A 21,901-nucleotide genomic window follows, 5' to 3' on the forward strand; every position below is an offset into this window, starting at 1 on the left:
GTCAGTCAGCCAATAGGCAGGTAGATGGCATATAAACCACTGGACTTGGAATCAGGAAGATCTGATTTCAAATACTGCCTCAGGCTGTAGTTGTGGGGCATTGGACAAGTCATGTAAACTCTTTCAGACTTAGTTTCCCCATCTTAAAAATGCCATTAAGAATAACACTTATCTTTTGGAATATCTTTTGTGAAGATCAAATGAAATAATATTTGTACAATGTTTTGCAAACTTTAAAATGCTATATAAATGCTATTATTATCAAATATTTATTAAGCACTCACTGCATGCCAAGATTACCTCCTATTTTGTTGTTGTTTAGTCATTTCAGTCATGTCTTTGAGATCCCATTTGGAATTTTCTTGCAAAATTCCTGGAGTGGTTTGCCATTTCCTTCTCCCATTGATACTGTATATATTTGACACATAGATGTTTGCATGCTGTCTCTTCCAATGGAATGTGAGCTACTTGAAGCCAGGAACTATGTTTATATTTTTCTTTGAATCCTTAGAGTTTAGCAGGATGCCTAGCACATAGAAAACTCTTAATAAAGAGTTTGCTTTATTGACAAGGCACATTTGCTTTACAAATATTATCTCATTTTATCCTCACAATAATCTCAGGGAATAACACCTATGAGTCCCATTTCACAGTTGAGAAAACAGGTAGAGGTGAAGTGACTTGCCTAAGGTCACACAATTAAGAACTTTCTGGGGCCAAATTTGAACTCAAGACTTCCTGAATTTAGAATGAGGGCATTGTCCACTGAGCTAGCCCTTATCCTCAGGGAGCTTGCATTCTAATGAGACAGACAATATAAAAGAAGCATGTAGCATTTTGTTCTAGCAGCTCATGTTATATGACCCCTGGAGGTACCTTTTGGCTCTGAGCACTATAGTCCTATTAAGCCTCAATTTTTAGTCAGTAGTTGTTCAGTTCTTATAATCATATCTGGCTCTTCCTGACCCCTTTTGGAGTTTTCAGCAAAGATACTAGAATTTACCCTTTCCTTCTCTAGCTCATTCTTTAGGAAACTGAGGCAAACAAAGTTAAATGATTTGCTCAGGGTCACATGGCTAGTAAGGGTCTGAGGCAATATTTGAACTCAGGTCTCCTGATTTCAGGTCCAGCACTCTATATCCACTGTGCCACCTAGCTTCCATTTAGTTAGTAGAGACTTGTGTTAAAATCTTGTTTCCCATATTTACTAGCTGAGTGATCACAGGCAAGTCATTCAGTCCCTCTGATCCTCATTTCCCTCATTGGCAAAATGGTCACTTATGCTCACCAATTTACAGGGTTGCTGTGAGAAAGGTGCTTTCTAAACCTTAAAGTTTGATTTAAAAGTAAACTAATATTTATGTTTATTTTCTGCTTAACCATCATATTTCTCAATGACAGTATTCTCTCCAGCAAAATGAATAAGATACTGGACTCAGCCTGGGGATCTGGTTATTTCTACTCTGGATATTCCATTTGAATCTCTAAGTTTTAAGTTTCCTCACTTGGAAGATGAAGAAGCTAGACAAGAGGAGCTCTAAAATCCCTTCATATTTCAATGATCTATGAGTCTATCTTATAGTTACTGGAGATAGGCAAAGAAAGTTAAATGACTGATCATCAATTATTTAATTTCTCCTGGGAAGACCTGAGATTAGAATTTTGGCATTCATCTCTCAATGCAATTCAAGCTGAGTTAGAACTAGCTTTTAGTGGAGGACATAATTTATTTGTTTGTTTTTTTCTATTGCTTTATTGCCACACAGTTCCATGGCCCAGCTCTCATCAGCTAGCTCTCATCAGGACATAAGATAAAACTAATGGTGTTTAGGAACATATCATGCACACTATAGTCAGGTGGGAGCCTTGTGACCTTAGATTAATTACACAAGGCAGTCAATGGTCTTGTCAACATCAGCTAATCAACAAACATTTATCAAATACTTACTATTTGACAATTGAGTATGATTGAAAAATGACTGAATGGCATGTAGCAATGTGCTAGGCACTGGCACATAGTAGGTCCTAAAGAATTGTTTATTGAATGGATAAGTACTGGGGATGAGAAGAAAAAAGAAACATGAAATAGTGCCCTGCCCTGTAAGGGCTTCCCTCCTATCAAGAAAAATTATATACATATAAATATATGCAAAATATGTAAAAATGAATAAGAGGTTAGGATTCATGGCAGGGGTGGGCATAAGCTGCTAGTGGTTTTCTAAAAAGGAACAGAAAACTTCACAAACACTCATCTTCCCTCCCAGTTTTCAGAGACTGGGTGGATTTATTGAGCCTTAGGACAAGTGTGGCTAGTTAAGAGTGATGGGTTTTTCTATAAAAGACACAGATGGGGCTAATTTCAGAGTGGAAGCTGAAGCTTTGGAGGTTATGGGATTGCAGTTCCCTGCTTTCCTTGAGGTCCCTACTGAAGGAACTCCCAGGGGGACTCTAACAATGGCAAAAACTAAAGACCTTGTAGCAAGAGTCCTGAAACTGAAAGAGCAGCTGGATAAGATTCAGGATTCCCAAAAGGTATGAGTCTGCTCTGTTAAAAGCTATGGAGATTCTGCAGATGCTTGTGTCTTCCTACCCACAGTAGCCTTGGGGATGGAGAAATTTGTGGAGTAATCCAAAATTCTGTCTGGACTCTTAGGGAAGGTTTCTTGCCAAGGTAAATTATTAAGGGAGGGTGATGGAGGTGAAAGATGTACAGGAAATATTTTAATGATGTTCCCAGAAAGCTGCCCTCTTTTTGGCTTCATGCTGACACCCTGAAATCTGCCTGAGGATGACAGTCTAAACTAGATTAATAAATGGTTAGACCCCCAGGTAAGGATTTGTGGTATAGTAGCTACTATAATCAATCTGTCAACAAGCATTTAAGTGTATTAATTGCCAGCTATTGTGCTTTATTATATAAAAGTTGGAGAGGGAGGAGGATGATCATTTTAGCTGGTTTCAGGTGCTTTGTTGGATGGTTAACAACTGGAGTCTAGTCATGCCTTCAAGTTACAGAGACAACTGTGTCAAGATAGAAAAACTCATTTTATATAACTTGAAACAAGTTTAAAGTTACTTTTCAATTAGTAACTAGAAAACAACATTCCTGTTCAGTTTGGGGGGTTGGTCTCTGGAAAGTGTTATATCCTGGGCACCAGAGTATCCAGAGCTTAAACATGTCTTTAGATCCATCCTGCGGGGTATCTGTGAGGGAAATGCTAGGCTCCTATGAAAGAACAAGGCGGATCTTCTTTACCTAATTCCTCATTAAGTCTTACAGAGCCATTCAGAAAATCCATCCATTCACTGGAATTTTCATTTTGGATATTTAAGTTTGCATTTCATATGCTATCTTGGTCCATATCCTCATAAGATCAAAGCAACCTATTCTCCAAAATCTGAATATATGTGAGTAACAACTTATATATGATATGTGAGTAATTCATCTTCAGGGTAGGACGTGCCGTGTGGAACTGAATTAGGGCCAGAACAGGTGGAGAAGAGAACAAATGCACAGAACCTAAAGAACCTAGTTCCCCAAAGAATGCAGCATGTCAAAAAGGGAATAATAAATAATATATAATATAATAAGTTATATTATTTATGTAATAATATAATAAATTCAAAAGTTGTGATGATGAAATGAGATGATAATTGGTAAGTGCTTTGCAAACACAACTATTACTATATCAAGGTTAATATAACTTTCCCTTTTTTTTCTTCCTTGATAATAACATTGTGAAGGAGGGGACCTGCTGTGGTGATATGGGAGACCATGAGAGGCAAGGCAGTCTTTGAATTTGAAAGGAGCCGGTACACAATAGATGGAGGGGGGCAGGAGAAATCATTCACAATTGATTTTGCTTAGTACAATTTCCTTTTTATAAGAAAGGAAGCTCTCTCAGACTCTCAGCTACTGAGTAGGTGTCAGTCTGTAGTAACAGGGAATTTCCTCACTTTGGAGTTCTCTGGAACAAGGAGTCCAACACAAGAGAATTCTGTGGATTTGGGGGGAGAGGCAATATTGAAACCTGTTAGTGGGATTGCTGTATACAAAAGCATCAATAAACATTTTAAATCCTTGACCTCAGTGGATGTAAAAGCAATTATTATTATGTAAAAACACATGTGAATTATGAGACTCAATCAACTTAATCAGCATTTATTAAGCATATGCCAGGTATTGTTAGATTGTGGAGATACAAGGACAAAAATGAAACTGTCCATGCCCTCTGGAAACCTACTTTAGAGTATCTGTACCAAAGACTTAATTTTTAATACAATAGCTTCTGAGTCACTATCAATTTGGCACTTTCCATTTAGATTTTCAGGATTAAATCTGATACTTGAAAGAAAAATGTCACCCTCTCATTAGTCCTTAATCTCATCAATAAAATGAAGGAGTTTGGATACTATGCAAGGTCCCTCTTTGCACTGAATCCTATGGTTGATAAAGGCTCTCTATGCTTCCTATTATTAGACACATGCACTTCTCAGATGCTTCCAATGTGCCAATCACTCTCCTAGTTTTGAAAAGCATATGAAACCAATTAATAAAGCCAGTTTTGTAGAAATTATGGCTAATACCCTTTCATAAGGCCTCTCCAAGAAGAGCCTGTTGGTACTATGTTATGACCACATTGAATGCTATCAGGTGGTTCTTCATATTTTTATTCCCACATGTGCAAACTTCCTCCTTAAGATTCTTTTATTATTATGTAATAAAAAAAACAAGCAGAAGAGGATAGGAGAAATGCACTGAACCTACATCAAATTTGTTTTGATGTCAAGTGTATGGTCCCCCCAAATATATAACCAAATGGGGATAACAATGTTGTGTTTATCAAATGATAAATATGTGAAGAGCTTTGTAGACCTTAATTCACTATTATCAGTATTGGTTATTAGGATCAACAGTCTTTATTATGCTTTTTAGATGAGATTAATTTTAAATACTAACAATTTATGAAGGAAGGGAAGCAGTGTGATATAGGGAAAACTCCCTGGGTTGGGAGTCAGGAGATTTAGGCTCTAGTTAAGGCAGACTGGGGTAACGGGAGCTCTTTCCCAGAGACACTGACATTTAAAAGGAATGAAAAGCATTTACCATCCTTTAGTATAAAAACAATTATATTGAACAGCTAGGTAGCAAGATAATTAGTCAAATAGGAAGCTAGCAAGTAGTGAGTTTCTAATTATTTGCTTTTTTTGTCTCTCTGAATCTATACCCACAGTGGCTGATATACTAAGATCTTTTTCTCCCTCTGAGGTCTTGTGTCCCACTGACTGGGCCCTCTTTCTTCTCTACTTTACCCTCAACAGAATTTATCTCAAGTGGTTCCTACCTTGGCTGCCAAAATTGTTAGTTACAGCGCTGTTCTTCCACTAATCAATTTTGCCTGAGCCAATTATAAATGTTCTGGGCCTGTTTCCTCCTTTGTAAAAGGAGAGGTTGAATTAACTCTCCAAAATTCCCTCTAAGGCTAAAACTCTCTTCTGAAAATTAACAATTAAATTTATTTGATGTAAGGGATATAGTAATGCCGGATAGCTAGCCTTCCACCTGGAGAACTTCCACTTGGAGAACTGACTTGGTGGGCAAAATTCCTTGATTTATGATGGTGTTAGAGTTTAAGTAACCATACATTCCTTGTGTATTAAGTAGGTGTGATACAACTTCTGTCCTTAGTAACCTCCTTGGAGTCTTCCTTTTCTCCTTTTGGGAGAATGAGTAAGTAGTCAGGTCTTTCCTGTATTGAATTGCTGCCTCCTTTCCTATCCAGCTGTCCATTTGCCTCATTACTTCTTTTCCAGTTTCCCTAAATTCTTGGTTTCTCTAAATGCCTCTGTGCTCCCATTATCCAAAGATATTCTAGTAATCCCATCTTAATCTTGCATCTTAGTATCTTTCATTATCCAATTACCTAAAAATATTTTTGTTCTCAAGGTCTTGATAGTTAATCTAGTCTTGGTCACTTGAGTTTTCAAATGTACAAAATAGCCTTTTTTTTTTTTGCAATGAGCAATGCTTGGCATCAGTGATTACTCCCAAGAGGTAAAGGAATAGTATGTGACATTTCAACAATCATTCCTTTTTTTCCCCTCCTAAGTTCCTTAAAAAACTGATGCTGTCAAACCTTTGAAAGTACAGTGTTTTCTAGCATTCTGTTCTAATGAGGTGTGAGATCATTAAGAACACCTACAACCTCTAAAGCAAAACTTAAAAACAGAGACACCTGTTTAAAAGAATCCTGATGAAAATTTAAAACTGCTTTACTTAAAAAAATTCCTCATAAATAATCATTAAAGTTGTGTCCTAATAAGTTTTTTTAAACTCTTTTTCCAGAAAGTAACTTAGAGATTTAGAAACGCCCTCATTTATCTGGAGTCCTGTAATACAGCTGTGGTAAGAAAATGTAGGCAGATGTTTCACATTTCTTTAATCTTGCTTCCAGGTTAATCTTTCAAAATGTAAGGATCTGTAGAACTGATGGGAACAATTAGTGTTAGCTATTTAAATACTTTTATAGAAAAGGTCGTTAATCTCATGTTAATACCTTCCAATTCTGTACAGATGAACTACTTAAGTAATAACCTGCACATTTGATCGAATACTCATATTGTAGGGAACATATGAAAGTTGAAAAATGTTAGGAAACAGAGTTCGTCAAAAATGTTCATGAACATTTTATATGTAATTGAAAAAATATGGAAACAATGAACATATCCAGGAACATGGACATGGTTAAACTGTTGCACATTAATATACTTACAGTGGAAAAATATAAGGAAAACAGACAGATCTAGGAGAACTTTTATGACATAATGGAAAGTGAAAAATAGCACAAAGGATCAAAAGAATGACATATACCCAATCTATGGGGAATAAGAATGGACAAAGAATTCTGATAGCAATTTATTGGGAAGAGCTAAAAAGAAATAGTTATAATGGATTATAGTTCATCTGGCATAAACAGATGCTAAATTTAATCCATAGGATCATATATCAAGAGCTTGAAGAGACCTTAGAGGTCATCTAATCTAACCCCCTCATTTTCCAGAAGAGGTACCCAGAGTACTAAGTGATTTTCCAAAGTTGCATGTCATAAGTGGCAACTTTTGCTCACATTGATGTCTTAGAACATAACCCCAGAAACAAATGGATAAAAGCAGAAATATTATGCAAATCTTTTGATGACCAATTTGCAACACAAATTATATTAAAAGGTTACTAAATAAAAAGTATTAAAATTAGTTAGAAACTAAAATAACTTGATCTTATGTGAGCCAATGGGTCAAAAATCATAGAAACAATAGATAATAACAATGAGATTAAAGAACAAAATTTGAGGAATGTTACCAAAGCTTTTGTTCCAAACAAACAAAAACCCAAGTAGTAAGTGACAGGGCCAAGATTGAACCCAGGTGTTTTGACTCAAGCACATCACTTTTCCCCCATTGTACCAGCCTGTATCTCTTATTGATATTTAACTGCTTTATTAAAAATATGTGAATTACCTCACAACAGAAACTGATAATAGAATGGATTAAAAGCAAGAATCCAACAGTATGTTCTTTATAAGAAACACTTTTGAAACAGAGAGACAAAGTAAAACTAAGGATGGAGTAGAATCTATTATGTTACAGCTGAGGTTAAAAAAAAAAGGCAGAGATAAGAATTATGATCTCAGACAAAAACCAAACCAAGAATAGACCAAATTAAAAGAAACTAAATCCATACTAAACACATATACACCAAATTGCATGGCATCCAAATTCTTGAAGGAAAAGATGAGTTAGAGGAAGAAATAAATAGTAAAACTATATTATTAGAGGGGCCCCTCAATTTCTCACCCTCTTAGAACTAGATAAATTTAATATAAATAAGAAATGTAAGGAGAGGAATTGAATTTTATAAAAGTTAAGTATAGTACACCTCTGGAGAACATTGAATGGGAAAAGAAAGGGACATATACCTTTATATCAACTGTAGATGGCATTTTCACAAAAATTGATCATGATCATGAACAGCAGACATTAAATGCATCCTTTTCAGACCATAATGCAACAAAAATTACATTCAATAAAGGCCTGTGGAAACATAGGTTAAATTAATTGGAAAATAAATTCTAAAGAATGAGTAGGTTAAAGAACAAATCTAAAACAATATCACTAAGTGAAACAACAAAATTTATGTGATGTAGTAAATGTTAAGCATAATTTATGTCTCTAAACACATCATTAAAGAAGAGAGCAGATCAATGAACTGGATATGCAACTAAAAAAACCCTTATTAAACCCCCAATTGAATGTCAAATTGGAAATCCAAAAAAATCAAAGGAGAAATTAATAAAAACAAAAGCAAGAAAACCATTGAGCTAATAAAGCTACAAGCAGGTTTCATTTGTTAAAAAAAAAAACTCTAACAAACTAGGTAAACCATTGGCTAATTTAATTTTTAAAAAGGAAAACCAAATTCAGTATCAAAATGAAAAGCATGAATTCACTACTAATGAAGATAAAATTAAAATAATTATCAGGAACTATTTTACTCCATTAAATGCTAATAAGTCTAATAATCTAAATTAGATGAATATTTACAAAAATATAAATTGTCCAGATAAGCAGAAGAAATAAAATACTTAAAATAACCCTATCTTAGAAAAAAAAAAAACTGAACAAGCTCTAAATGAGCTCCTAAGGAAAAAATCTCCAGGATCAGATGGATTTCCAAGTGAGTACTACCAAATATTTAAAGAATAATTAATTCCAATGCTGCATAAATGATTTAGAAAAATAGGCAAAGGGATCATGTAAAATTCATTTTATGACTCCAATATGATCCTGATACCCAAACCAGGGAGAGGAAAAAACTGAAAAAACTGTAGACAGCATTTCCCTAATGAATATTGGTGAACAAATTTTAAATAAAATACTAGCAAGGAGATTACAGCAAATATATCACAAAGGTCACACAAACAGTATGACCAGGTGGAATTTCTACTAGGAATTCAGGAATGGTTCTATATCAGGAAAACTATCAGCATAATTGGCCATGATAGATAATAAAAAAAAAATTATTGATTATCTCAAAAGATGCAGAAAAAGCTTTTGACAAAATACAGCACTGATTCCTATTAAAAAACATGTGAGAGGGGGCAGCTGGGTAGCTCAGTGGATTGAGAGCCAGGCCTAGAGACAGGAGGTCCTGGGTTCAAATATGGCCTCAGACACTGCCCAGCTGTGTGACCCTGGGCAAGTCACTTGACCCCCATTGCCTAGCCCTTACACAGCCAACACATAGTATTGGCTCCAAGATGGAAGGTAAGGGTTTAAAAAAAACAAACACGTGAGAGCCTAGGACTAAGTGATAAGTAATATCTAATACCAAGAACAAGCATTATATGTAATGGGGATAAACTTGAAGACTTTCCAATCATATCAGAAGTGAAGCAAAGATGACCATTATTGTCACTATTATTCAGTATTTTACTAGAAATACTAGCTATATCGATTAAAGAAGAAAAAAATTGAAATTAGAATGGACAACAAAGAAACAAAATAATCCCTTTGTAAATGATATAATGGTTTACTTAGAAAATCAGCTAAAAAGCTAGTAGAAATAATTATAGCAGAGTTTCAGGATATAAAACCCACATAAACCATCAGCATTTCTATATGCCACTGACCAAGTCTAGCAGGAAGAGACAGAAAAGGAAATTCTATTTAAAAATTACTACAGACTGCAAAAAATAAGATGCTGGGAGACTTTTTTGGGCAAAGATCTGACTTTATTGTGACAGAGAAACCATATGGCCAGAGGCCTGCTGGCTTCCTCCTCTGCAATTTAGAATTTGTTCTCCAAGGACTCTCTTTCCCAGCATCCCCAGTTATGTATCTATGTTATGTGCTAATATAGGGAGGATATACATTTTGTGTAGCTCTTCCCTCACATGCTCTTTTCCCCTGATCATAGCTGGAAAAGCTGGACTTCATGATGGACTGGAGAATCTAGACACGTAGTTTTACTTTTTGTTAGATAATTAGGTTTGAACTTCTATTTCTTTTATTTTCTTTCTTCTGCAAGTGATTATGAATAAACCTTATAAAACATAATACTTGGAGTTATGAGATATTAATTTTAATCTTATATTCCCAGTTCAAAACCTGAGACACTGACCATTGACATTGACAGGTTTTTAAAGGTAAAAAGAAGTTAGTAGAGGTGAAGACTTACAGGGATCACTCTTGATGTGAGTTACTGTGACTTATAGGTCTGCACACTTTTGACCTGGGCTTCTTTACACGTCATTCTGACATTCAACCCCCAGGAATCCTCTAAGGACCCTTGACCTCCTAGGCTCCAGTCCAATAATGACTCCTGTCTTTAATGACTTTTGGGTGGCCTTCTGATTCTTATAGCCTCTTAAATGAATTAACTTGATATAAAGTATATTATAAAATAGATTCATACTCCTAGGATTAACATAGTAACCCATTTATGATTATTATGGTAAATACACTTAAAATTACTATACCAAAGCACATATTTGAAATTATAACTCTGTTATTATCCTGGGACTACATTCTTAAATTGGTTACATACACAGACTCTTGTCTGGGATTATATTCTTACTATAAATCACACAGTTACAAGGTATCAAACTAAAGGGCTTCTTAAATGAAGTGCAGTTTAAGTTTCTCTTGCAGGACAATATAAAATACTTTGGAGTCACTTGCCCAGAAATTATATAAACACAATTACAAAATACTTTTTACACAAAGTGAGATCTAAACATTTGTAGAAATATTAATTGCTCATGGATCAGCCAAGTCAAAATAATATAAATGAAATTTCTACCTAAATTAATTTACTAATTCAGTAAATCAAAATAACAAAAACCCTATTTTATAGAATGAATAACAAAATTTGTCTGGAGGTATGAGGCCAAGAATATCAAGGGAATCAAAAAAAATGTGAAGGAAGGTGGCTTAGCAGTATAAGATCTCAAACTGTATTACAAAGTGGCAATCATCAAAATAATCTAGTGCTGCTTAAGAAACAATGGTGGATCAGTGGAATAAATTAGGTACACAGTAGTAAATGATCAAAGTAATCTAGTGTTCAAACTCAAAGATCAAAACTTTTAGGATAAAAACTCACTATTTGGCAAAAATTGCTGGGAAAACAAGAAATAAGTAAAAAGTAGGTATAAACTAATGCTCACATTGTGTAGCAATATAAGCGAATTAGAAGAATGAGGAAAATTTTATCTCTCAGATCTATGGATAAGGAAGAATTCTATGACCAAAAAAGGTAGAGAGCGCATTACAGGAAATGAAATGGATAATTTTGATTAAATTAAAAGCTTTTTGGGGAAAAAAACTAAGATTGGAAGAAAAGCAGAAAATTGGGGGAAATTTTTCAGAAACTTTCTCTAGTAAAGACCTCATTTATCAAATATATAGAGAACTGAGACAAATTTATTGGACTATGTGTCATTCCCCAATTGCTAAAAGGTCAAAGGATATGAACAGGCAGTTTTCAGAAGAAGAAATCAACACCGATAATAATGAAACCCTGCCCTAAATCACAATTGACTAGGGAAATTCAAATTAAAGCTACTCTTAGAGCACTGTATATCTATCAGCCTGGATAAAATAGACAAACATTGGAATGAATGTGGAAAAATTGGACACTAAGACATTGATGGTAGAGTTATGAACAATCCAACCATTCTGGAGAACAATTTGAAACTCTGCCCAACTGGCTATATAATATATCCTTTGATCCAACAATACCACTAATAGGTCTGTGTCCCAAAGAGAGCAAAGAAAATGGAAAAGGACTCATATACACATAAATATTTATAACAGTTCTTTTTGTAGTGGCAAAGAATTAGAAATGGGAGGGGGGAGATGCCCATCAATTGGGGAATAGCTGAATAAGTTGTATATGATTGTGATGGAATATTATTATGATATAAAAATGATGAGAAGAATATATATATTTTTAAAAACCCTTACCTTCCGTCTTGGAGTCAATACTGTGTATTGGCTCCAAGGCAGAAGAGTGGTAAGGGCTAGGCAATGGGGGTCAAGTGACTTGCCCAGGGTCACATAGCTGGGAAGTGTCTGAGGCCAGATTTGAACCTAGGACCTCCCATCTCTAGGCCTGGATTTCAATACACTGAACCACCCAGCTGATCCTGAGAAGAATATTTTTAAGAAAAACCTTGGATGACTCCTATGAACTGGTGAAAAGTGAAGTGGGCAGAACCAGGAAAACGTTGCATATATTAATACCTATAATGTAAAATGATAAACTGTGAATGACAGCTATTCTCAGCAATCAAAGACAATTCCGAAGGACCTATAATGAAAAATGCTATCCACATCTAGAGAAAGAATTAATGAAGTCTGAATGTAGATCAAAGGACACTTTAAAATTTTTCTTTTTTTGGGGGGGTCTGGGTTTTTTTTCACAATATATCTTAGGTTGGAACTATGTTTTCCATGGCCACACATGTATAACATATCAAATTTCTTGCCTTCTCCAAGAAGGGGAGAGGGAGAGAACTTGCAACCCAAAATTGTTTAAAAGAATGTTAATTTTTTTTACATGCAACTGAGAAAAAAAACCAAAAAGTTAAGATAAAAGGAATAGCAAGCCAAAGAAAATCTAATCTGCTATTTTAAACACTTTAGAAACTAATGAAAAATAATAGAAACTAAGATTATTCTGGGGATAGTTTATTTTGCAATGAAGCAGGGATAGTTACAAAAAATTTTTTCTTATATAGAATTAAACAGAGCTGTATCTTTCCTTCATATGCATGCTTCAACATACTGGCTTCTGACAACTTTAGAAATAGAAGATACTTGTCTGGTGATTTTTAAAAAAATAACTCTTCTGCCTTAGAATCAATACTGCTTATTGATTCTGAGGCAGAAAAGTGATAAAAGCTTGGCAATGTAGGTTAACTGACCTGCCCAGGGTCACACAAGTAGGAAGTGTCTGAAGCCAGATTTGAATTTAGGGCCTCTTGTCTCTAGGTTTGGCTCTCAATCTATTGAACTACCTATTTGCCCTCTTGTCTGGAGATTTTGAGCTACTTTAATAATAAAGCAAACAACACTCATTTTGATAACCTCTATGGGTTTAGTGACAGTTTTTGTTTAATGTTTTTAGACAAAAATGACCAAGGGTTAAAACAAATTATTTGTTGGGGAAAGTCCAAATTAAAAAAAAAAAAGAATTCTCATTGCACTTTGACCTACCTCTAATGTACTGATTATTCTTTTTTATAGTATTTATATAAGGGGCTTGTTTCTCCTACTAGATCACAAGCAGGGAACATGTCTATTTTTCTTTATATTGTCTCTTACACACAGTCCTAGTAGGCATATAATGTTTGACTATTTTATAGTTAGTCTTTCAACAGGCAAATATTGGTAATAGCTTTGGAATCAACTTAATGAAAATGTTCTTTTCTTCTCCCCCACCCCCCCAACTCCTACTTCAAATGAATCATATAGTTATTGAAGAACATATAGAACCATGACAGTCCCTACTAAGAATCAGCACAACAAAAACGTCTGCATTAAAAATGTCTTACAGTAAACAAAATTGTGTCAGTCTTTGGGCATTAATAACAGCCTCTATTAAATATTAGTAAAAAACCCTGAAAGTGATTGAGGCTTTAGCTATGATAGCTCAGATCAAGCAGGTTCCCCCAGTTGATATTCTATTTTTTAAATTTAATCTTAGCTTTTAAAAATACATATAAAGTCTTTCCTTCTGATTTCCCTATTTCTATGAATGGCTTGAAACCTCAAAGCCCACTTTAGATGTGGGAAGAGAAGAATAAATCAGTTGCCAAGATCTGTTAATATTTGAGTTCTAAGTTCATGATCTCTCTCTTTCCTCTCATCTTTCTCTTATCTCCTCCTTACTCCCATGATTCAGGCTCTCTTCAGCTCTCACTATGTCATAGATTTCTAGCTGGTTTCCATGATTTCAGTAATTACCAATCTGTCTACATAAATGCCAAATGTCTTTCTAATTTGTAGTTTTGACCAATGGACTGCTCTGCTTTAAAGCCTTCAGTGGCTCCCTTAATACTTGTCTTCAAAGATAGAGGGCTGTTTTATTTTTGTCTATATCTTCAATGCTCCTTGGTCCCTCAAAGTCCCTTTATGCTTGTCTGTCATCCTTTGCCTCAAAACTTAAAGTCTGATGTCACTACCTCCATGAAATGTCCTTTGTTGTTTTTTCTTTTCCTTTTCCTTCAGCTGAAAATGGTCTTGTGCCTCACTGTCTTTTCTTGTTTCATACATAATTGGTGTTTAATAAATACAATTTATTGACAAAATTTCTTTCTTTACACCAATTATTTTCATACTTATTTTTTATTTAGGCCACATTCCTACCTATGTTATGTATCTGCTTATAATATAAACAATGATGATCTTTTGGAATAGGCCAATTATGTAGTCTCTTTGATATTAATTTTTTACTAAAATAATTTAAAAATATTTCTCTCTATATATGCATATATATGAGATAGTGCTCCAGAAATCACCTGTGTTTTCTCATTTTGAACACAGTCATAGCTACTGTGAAGCTGTTTAAACATTGTCCTGTGTTATACTGAGTTGTGAGGTTAGTTTCTTTTTCCCTGTGGCTGGCATTTATATCCTCCAATTATAGTACTGAGTAAGTGGAGCTCTCCAGTCTCTGGTATTGCCATACATAGTAACTGATATCACCACAGACTCAGACATTCCAGGCTTTCTAGAGAGCAAGAGGAAGCCACCCCTTCCTTATAAGGGATTCAATCTATGGAATAGTGATTGGTAGAAGTCTATGGGGCTTGTGAGCAACTTCATAGTACTTCAGAAGCAAATGAATTAAAAAAAAGTAATCGATGTGTCAAAAATATTTTTCTGTGATTTTTTTTTTACACATCAAATAGAGTGAATCTCTAAAATTTATCAAAAAGTTTCTTTGGTTGTTATTAGATTTGGCCACTAAATTGGCCAACCTGTGACAAAAATGTCTCTTCTCAAAAAAAGGGTTGTGAATTGGACAAAATAGACAAAATCTCAAATAGATGATAGCCTCCAAGTTCCCTTTCAGCTCTTATTCTAACTAATACTATCTCTTCATTTTACAAATGAGGCCCATAGGGGCAAAATACCTTGACCAGGGATATAGCTAGTTAGTCCCTGAGGTGAGATTTGAACCCAATTTTTTCTGGTTCTAAGTCTAGTATTCATTTGCTACAAAATTCCTTTTTCTCAAAAGATGCTCAGGTTTTCTCCAACATTGAGAATTATATGGGATAATATGAAAGATTGTTTAAATGGGGATACATAGCTGCACATTCATTTACTTTCTATCTCTATAAAAGATGGGTCTCCTTTATGATCCTAAAAAAAAATTATAGAATCTTTAGGGCAACCCATCACAGTAATTCTACATAATTTTGTCAGCTCATTCCTCTAACTTTGTCTATGTTTTCAGAGCTATATTCCATTTGCAAATACCATCTGGCAAATCTCTAATATCTGTGAGGTCGAATCTGACACTTTATGTTAGGATCTCTAGTTCATCTTGTCTATTACTTACAAATTATGCATTTGAAAATGAGATCTGACATAATGGTTTTTTGTGGGCCATTTTTACCAGTTACCTGTATTTTGTGTCCTATGGATTTTGAGAATTGTTTACTGCTATTTTTCTTATGTTGTTATTATTCAATAGTATATTGTTTGGACTATATATAAGGAGCTTTCCCCCAACCTCCTCCTTCTCCCCTTCCTTTCTTTTCCACCTAAAACCCTCTTTACTACTCACAAGACTCAAGGCAGATATTTTTAACCAGCCCTCATTAGATACACTCTAACCTTGGCCAAGAGCCCATTATTTTTGTCTGTCATGCTACAGAAATTCAAATCTCATTCTCAGACATCACTTATTTAATCCACTGTTACCTTCTTGAACTTTCTCCTCTAATGTATCTCCTCCCATGAAGCAGCAATGAAAATACTATATGTTCCTATGGTTCAGTTTCTTACACAGGAATTCTGGGAGCTTCCTTATGATTCTGTGGGGGACAAATGATAATACTTGAAATGTAGGAAGAAATCAAGTTTGGCAAATTGTTGGCTCAGTCATGCTTCCAGTAGAAGGACAACAGACTTGCCTCTGCTACAACTATCAGGTTAACAAGTAATTGCCTCAGTACGCTTTATTATGGAGTTATTACCATTATTTCTTTCTTTGGTTCTTTTTTAAAATTCTTACTTTCTGTCCAACAACTGTAAGACAGAAGGGCAAGGGTTCAGTGACTTGCCCAGGATCACACAACAAGGAAGTGTCTGATGCCAGATTTGAGTCCAGCTCCTCCTGATTCAAGGCCTGTCATTTTACCCCCTCTGCCACCGAACTGCCATTCTTTTTGTTTTTGTTTTTTTTTAGTTGTCTGGTTGCTGTCTGTATCTATAACAACATTACCTTAGAGAAGTGGTCTTCAAATTGTGATTATACTAGTGTGAGAACTTATTTTTCATATCCTGTATTAATTTCTATGTATTATGGAGAATTACTGTGTATTCCTGTGTCTGAGATCTGGGTCAAAGATACCATCCAATTTGCTGCATTTTGCATTTTACTTTTTCTTGGAAATCCCAAGCAATATAATAATTTTAATAGAATTTGATTAATAAATGATGAGTTTTTTTTTTGCATATGTGATCTGCCCATCTGTGGAGATGGGGAGGGGTAGATAGATTGATGGATCACCTCTTAATTAGCAATCACCAATTGAAGATGTCTTCGGGTGTTCAAGAGAGGGGCTGAGTAATGAACTCCTACAAATTATTAAGCTGCCTGATACAACTCATGTTTTCCTTGCTCCCAACAACCTATGGAGACCTATATCACTTTATTGGTTATAATGCTGGCCTAACCAATAAACCTGATATAATTAATATACTTGTATTCTTATCCCAAAATCAGCCTCTCAATGTAATCTTAATTATAAAAGTCCTATCAGTAAATTTTTAAGCACCTCATTCCAACAAATATCTATTTTAAAGGTATATAATAATAGCAATGCATTTTAAAATATACAAAATAGAAATTTAAAGGATACAAGATTGAAAATATACAAAACTTTAAAAATTAATCACAACTTTTTTTGCTCACATGAATAATATTATTGAATGCTTAGTTATCTTTATTATATTTTTCCTCTTATTAATCTATCCTTCACTACCCAACCACCCCTTCAGATTTCTCAGACTCAAAAGCAAATCCTCAATAAATACCTACGTAGTCCTTGAAAACAAATTCCTACATTATCTATGTCTAAAAACATATCTCCTTCTAAATTCTAAGTTCGTTTCTTCTTTATTCCAAGATGACTAATAAATTTCATCTTCATCTTTTAGACTTGTGGTTTATCAATGTAGTGATCATAGTTCTAAAGTCTTTCAAAGTTGTTTTCCCTTATAATCTTATTCCTTGTTTTCTGAGCTCTGTTTACTTCACTCTATGTCAATTTATAGAAAGAAGTTTTTGCAGTCTCTCCTATGAAATTGTCATTTTCATCAATTCCTACCATGTTATTGTGCTACTCAATAAACCCCAATAACTCCTATTGACTCAAGAAACAAATATTATTTCATTTTAAAAACTACCTTCTTTCAATATTTATTTTATATAAAATGTATGTATATAATTCAATAGCAAATATACCTTATAAAGCAAATATCTTTATTAGGAGTATATGATAAAAAAAAATTTGGAAATCAGTGCTTTTCCCTCCATAGACTTAACTCCAAATGAGAAACATTCGTTTTTCCTATCTTTCTTCCTGTGTCTTCAGAGTCAGTGTGTTAGAGTAGAAAGAACACTGGCTCTTAAGTCAGAAGTTCTGGGTTCATATCCAACCTCTGAGACATAACCTGTAGGACTTTGAGGAAAATAATTTAATTTCCCAGTGTTTCAATATCCTAAATTGGCAAAAGGGGGCTACTTACTTCCATCTCTTAGGATCTCTAGTTTTCCTCAAGACTCTGCTTAAGGACTACTTTCCATATGGAACCTTTCCCGACCACTTCTCCATAAAAATGTTTTATTTTAAAACATTTAATTAAACTTAAATTTATTTTAACAGTAATAAATTATTTTGTTATTAATAAATATTTAAATAATAAACACAAAACATAAATATTATAAATAAGACTAGGATTTGGTACTTTGAAAAAAAACAAATAAAATGAAGTACTGGCTAATCTAATAAAAAAAGAAAAAATCAAATGAACAGTATCTTAGATGAAAAGGGTGATCTCACCTCTAGTGAAGAGGAAATTAAGGTAATTATTAAGAACTATCTTTCCCAACCATATGGCAATAAATGTGACAACCTAGGTGAAATGGGTGAATATTTACAAAACTATAATTTGCCTAGATAAACAAAAGAGGAAATAGAATACTTAAACAATTCCAACTCAAAAAAAGAAATTGAATAAGCCATCAAGGAACTTCTAGGAAAAAAATCCCCAGGGCCAGATGGAATTACAAATGAACTCTATCAAACATTTAAAAAACAACGAATCCCAACACTAATCAAATTATTTGAAAAAATAAGCAAAGAAGGAGTTCTAGAAAATTCTTTTTATGACACAAATTTGGTACTGCTTCCAATGCCAGGAAGACCAAAAACAAAGAAAGAAAGCTACAGATTGATCTCCTTAATGAATATAGATACAAAAAATCTTAAATAGAATACTAGCAAAAAGATTCCAGCAAGTCATCACAAGGATTATTCACTATAATGAGCTGGGATTTATACCAGGAATGCAAGGATGATTTACTATTGGGGAAAGCATTCACATAATTGATCATATCAACAAGCAAACAAACAAAAATCTCATAAGTATCTCAATAGATGCAGAAAAAAGCCTTTGACAAAATACCACACCCATTCCCATTGAAAACACTAGAAAGTATAGGAATAGAAAGGCCTTTCCTAAAAATAATAAACAGTATATATCTAAAACCGTCAGCAAACATCATCTACAGTGGGACAAGTTAGAAGCCTTCCTAATGAGATCAGGAGTGAAACAAGGATGCTCATTATCATCTCTATTATTTAAGATTGTACTAGAAGCACTAGCAGTAACAATTGGAGAAGAAAGAGAAATTGAAGAGATTAAAGTAGACAATGAGGAGACCAAACTATCACTCTTTGCTAATGATATGATGGTTTACTTAAAAAATCCTAGAAAATCAACTAAAAGACAGTGGAAATAATCAACAACTTCAGCAAAGTTGCGGGTACAAAGTGAACCCACATAAATCACCAGCATTTCTATATATTTCCAACAAAACTCAGCCATAGGAGTTAGCAAGAGAAACCTCATTTAAAATGACTCTAGACAATATAAAATATTTAGGAATCTATCTGCCAAGACAAACACAGGGATTATATGAACACAACTAAAAACACTCTCTACACAATTAAAACTAGATCTAAATAATTGGGAAAACATTAATTGCTCATGGGTAGGACAAACTAACATAAAAAATGACAATCCTACCCAAACTAATTTACTTATTTAGTGCCATACCCATCAAACTACCAATAAGCTTTTTTACTGAATTAGAAAAAATCATAACAAAGCTCATCTGGAAGAACAAAAGATCAAGAATATCAAGGAAAATAATGAAAAAAAATGTGAAGGAAGGTCGCCTAGCAGTACCAGATCTTAAGCTGTACTATAAAGCAGTGATTATCAAAACAAAATGGTACTGGCTAAGAGATAGAAGGATGGATAAAAAAGGTTTTATTTTTTTAAATTAAAATGTATTTATTTCGATAATTATTTTATATCTAATGGCTATAACACAATATCTACTAATTTACAAAGATTAAAATTAATAATAGAGCATTTATGTAAATCTTTTAGGGTCTCAAAAACACTTCATGTGCTTTATTCCATTTTAGCATCATTATAACTCTGGCTGGTGCTATTATTATCCCCTAATTACAGATGAGGAAACTGAGGTGGACAGGGGTGAAGTGACTTTCCTGGCCTTACAGAGTTAATAAGTATCTAAAGATGAATTTAAAGTCAGGTCTTCCTGACACCAGGGCTAGTGCTCTATCCCCTGAGCCAGTTAGGTACCTATGATGTGGACTCCACAGTGGATTCAAAATCCCTGTAGGGCAAAGGATTTGTTTTACTTTTGGATTTGTGTGCCAGTCACCTTGCATAATGCTAATAGATGATCTGTCATCTACCTTGTGGAGCGAATGGAATGTTGGACTTTAGGAGTCCAGAAGATTTGAATTTAAATCTTGCCTTAGATATTTACTAGTTATGACTCTCAGCAAGTCACTTTACTTACTTCTATTTCCCCATCTTTAAAAAGGGGATGATAATAGCACCTACTTCTTAGGGTTGTTGTGTGCATCAAATGAGGTAACATGCTCAATGTTTTGCAAATCTTAAAGAGCTATATAAATATTATCTACTTTCCCTCTAAAGACAGTCATGGTTCAATGGTTCAGAGCACTGGGCTTGGAGTCAGGAAGCCCAGTGTTTGAATCCAGCTTCAGGCACTTCCTGTGTGAGTCACTTTGTTTGTGTGAGTCACTTAAACCTCATTATTGCCTAGTAAATAGACAGGGGGGCTCAGGGAATAGTGCTGGAGTCAGGGAGCCATGAGTTCAAATCTCACCTCAAACATGTCTTAGCTGTGTGATCCTGAGCAAGTCTCTTAACCACTGATTTCTGGACTAAAGGATACACTGAACCACTGGAGAAAGAAACAGCAAGTCATTCCAGCAACCTTGTCAAGAAAAGTTAACTATGGCATGTAGAATCATGAAGAAATGAATATGACTGAACAATAGACATTTTTTCTCTAGCTCTATGATCCTATGACTGTTTGTTTTTATCTGGAAATATTCCTTCTTTTATTTCTAGGTCTAACAAGATTTGATAATAAAACTTCCCTTGAAATTTTTCACCTTCTGGAAGAAGGAAACTGAATTTTGTGCCTCTATGACAGTTAGTTGGAAAACATCCCAATGTAGCTCTATCACTTCCCCTTGACTTCAGTACTCGGTGGTAGCAAGAACCTCTGTTCTCAATGGTTTCTCAAGGTTGACTTGTGGCAAACTGCCCGTTGGCCATGTCCCTCTGGTTTACTGAATGAGGCTTTATTTTTAGTGATCTTGTCTTTTGTGGGGAAATGGTTAAGTTGTCCAACTGTCTTTGGCAATTAACAGCTTCCTGCCAAACACCCAATGGAAAAGTTGCAAACAGAAACTCAACAGACTATGCATGAAGGAAGATGCTTACCCAACTATGGCAAAGACAAGCTGCTGTTCTTGTCCCTTCCCCCTCCCTGTTTCCTCCATAACTATAGAGAATTTTCCACAATAATATAATTATAAGACACTTAGTACCTCTTCTGTTAACTTCCCAAAAGGTCTCAGAAGTCTCCTGCCAGATTGGGTCGGAAGTGTCACAGGGAAGGGGAAAGCTACTGACAACAGCAGGCCAAGGAAGAATTGGAATTAATGAAAGGGAATAGGAATACTCAAATGAAGGAACAGGTTTAAAAGTCTTGTTGGTGGTAGCAGATGAGGTGGAAGATTGGCTAAAGTTAGCCATTAACTGCCATAATGGTTCAAAGGAAATAATGATAACAGTAATAATAATTTTTACACATCATCTATTCTATGCCATTCTGTGCTAAGTGCTTTACAATCATGATCTCATTTGATCCTCACAACTCTGAGAAGTAGATGCCATTATAATCTTTATTAAAAATGAGGAAACTGAGGCAAATGTAGTAATAATAGTAGATAGTAAA

General features: G+C 34.5%; 1 protein-coding gene across 3 annotated transcripts in view; it reads left to right on the top strand.

Annotated features, from left to right (window-relative positions):
- The first annotated feature begins 2,307 nt into the window (after positions 1–2,307).
- Positions 2,308–21,901, top strand: part of LOC103102461 (elongin-A-like) — a 61,971-nt gene continuing 42,377 nt past the window's right edge. For all 3 annotated transcript variants that reach the window (XM_007484098.2, XM_007484099.2, XM_007484100.2), the window contains exon 1: positions 2,308–2,532. In XM_007484098.2, the coding sequence (XP_007484160.2) occupies positions 2,323–2,532 (210 nt within the window). In that variant the 5' untranslated portion in view covers positions 2,308–2,322. The remainder of the gene's footprint in view (positions 2,533–21,901) is intronic.

The sequence above is a fragment of the Monodelphis domestica genome, chromosome 2, assembly GCF_027887165.1.
Source record: "Monodelphis domestica isolate mMonDom1 chromosome 2, mMonDom1.pri, whole genome shotgun sequence".
NCBI lineage: Eukaryota > Metazoa > Chordata > Mammalia > Didelphimorphia > Didelphidae > Monodelphis > Monodelphis domestica.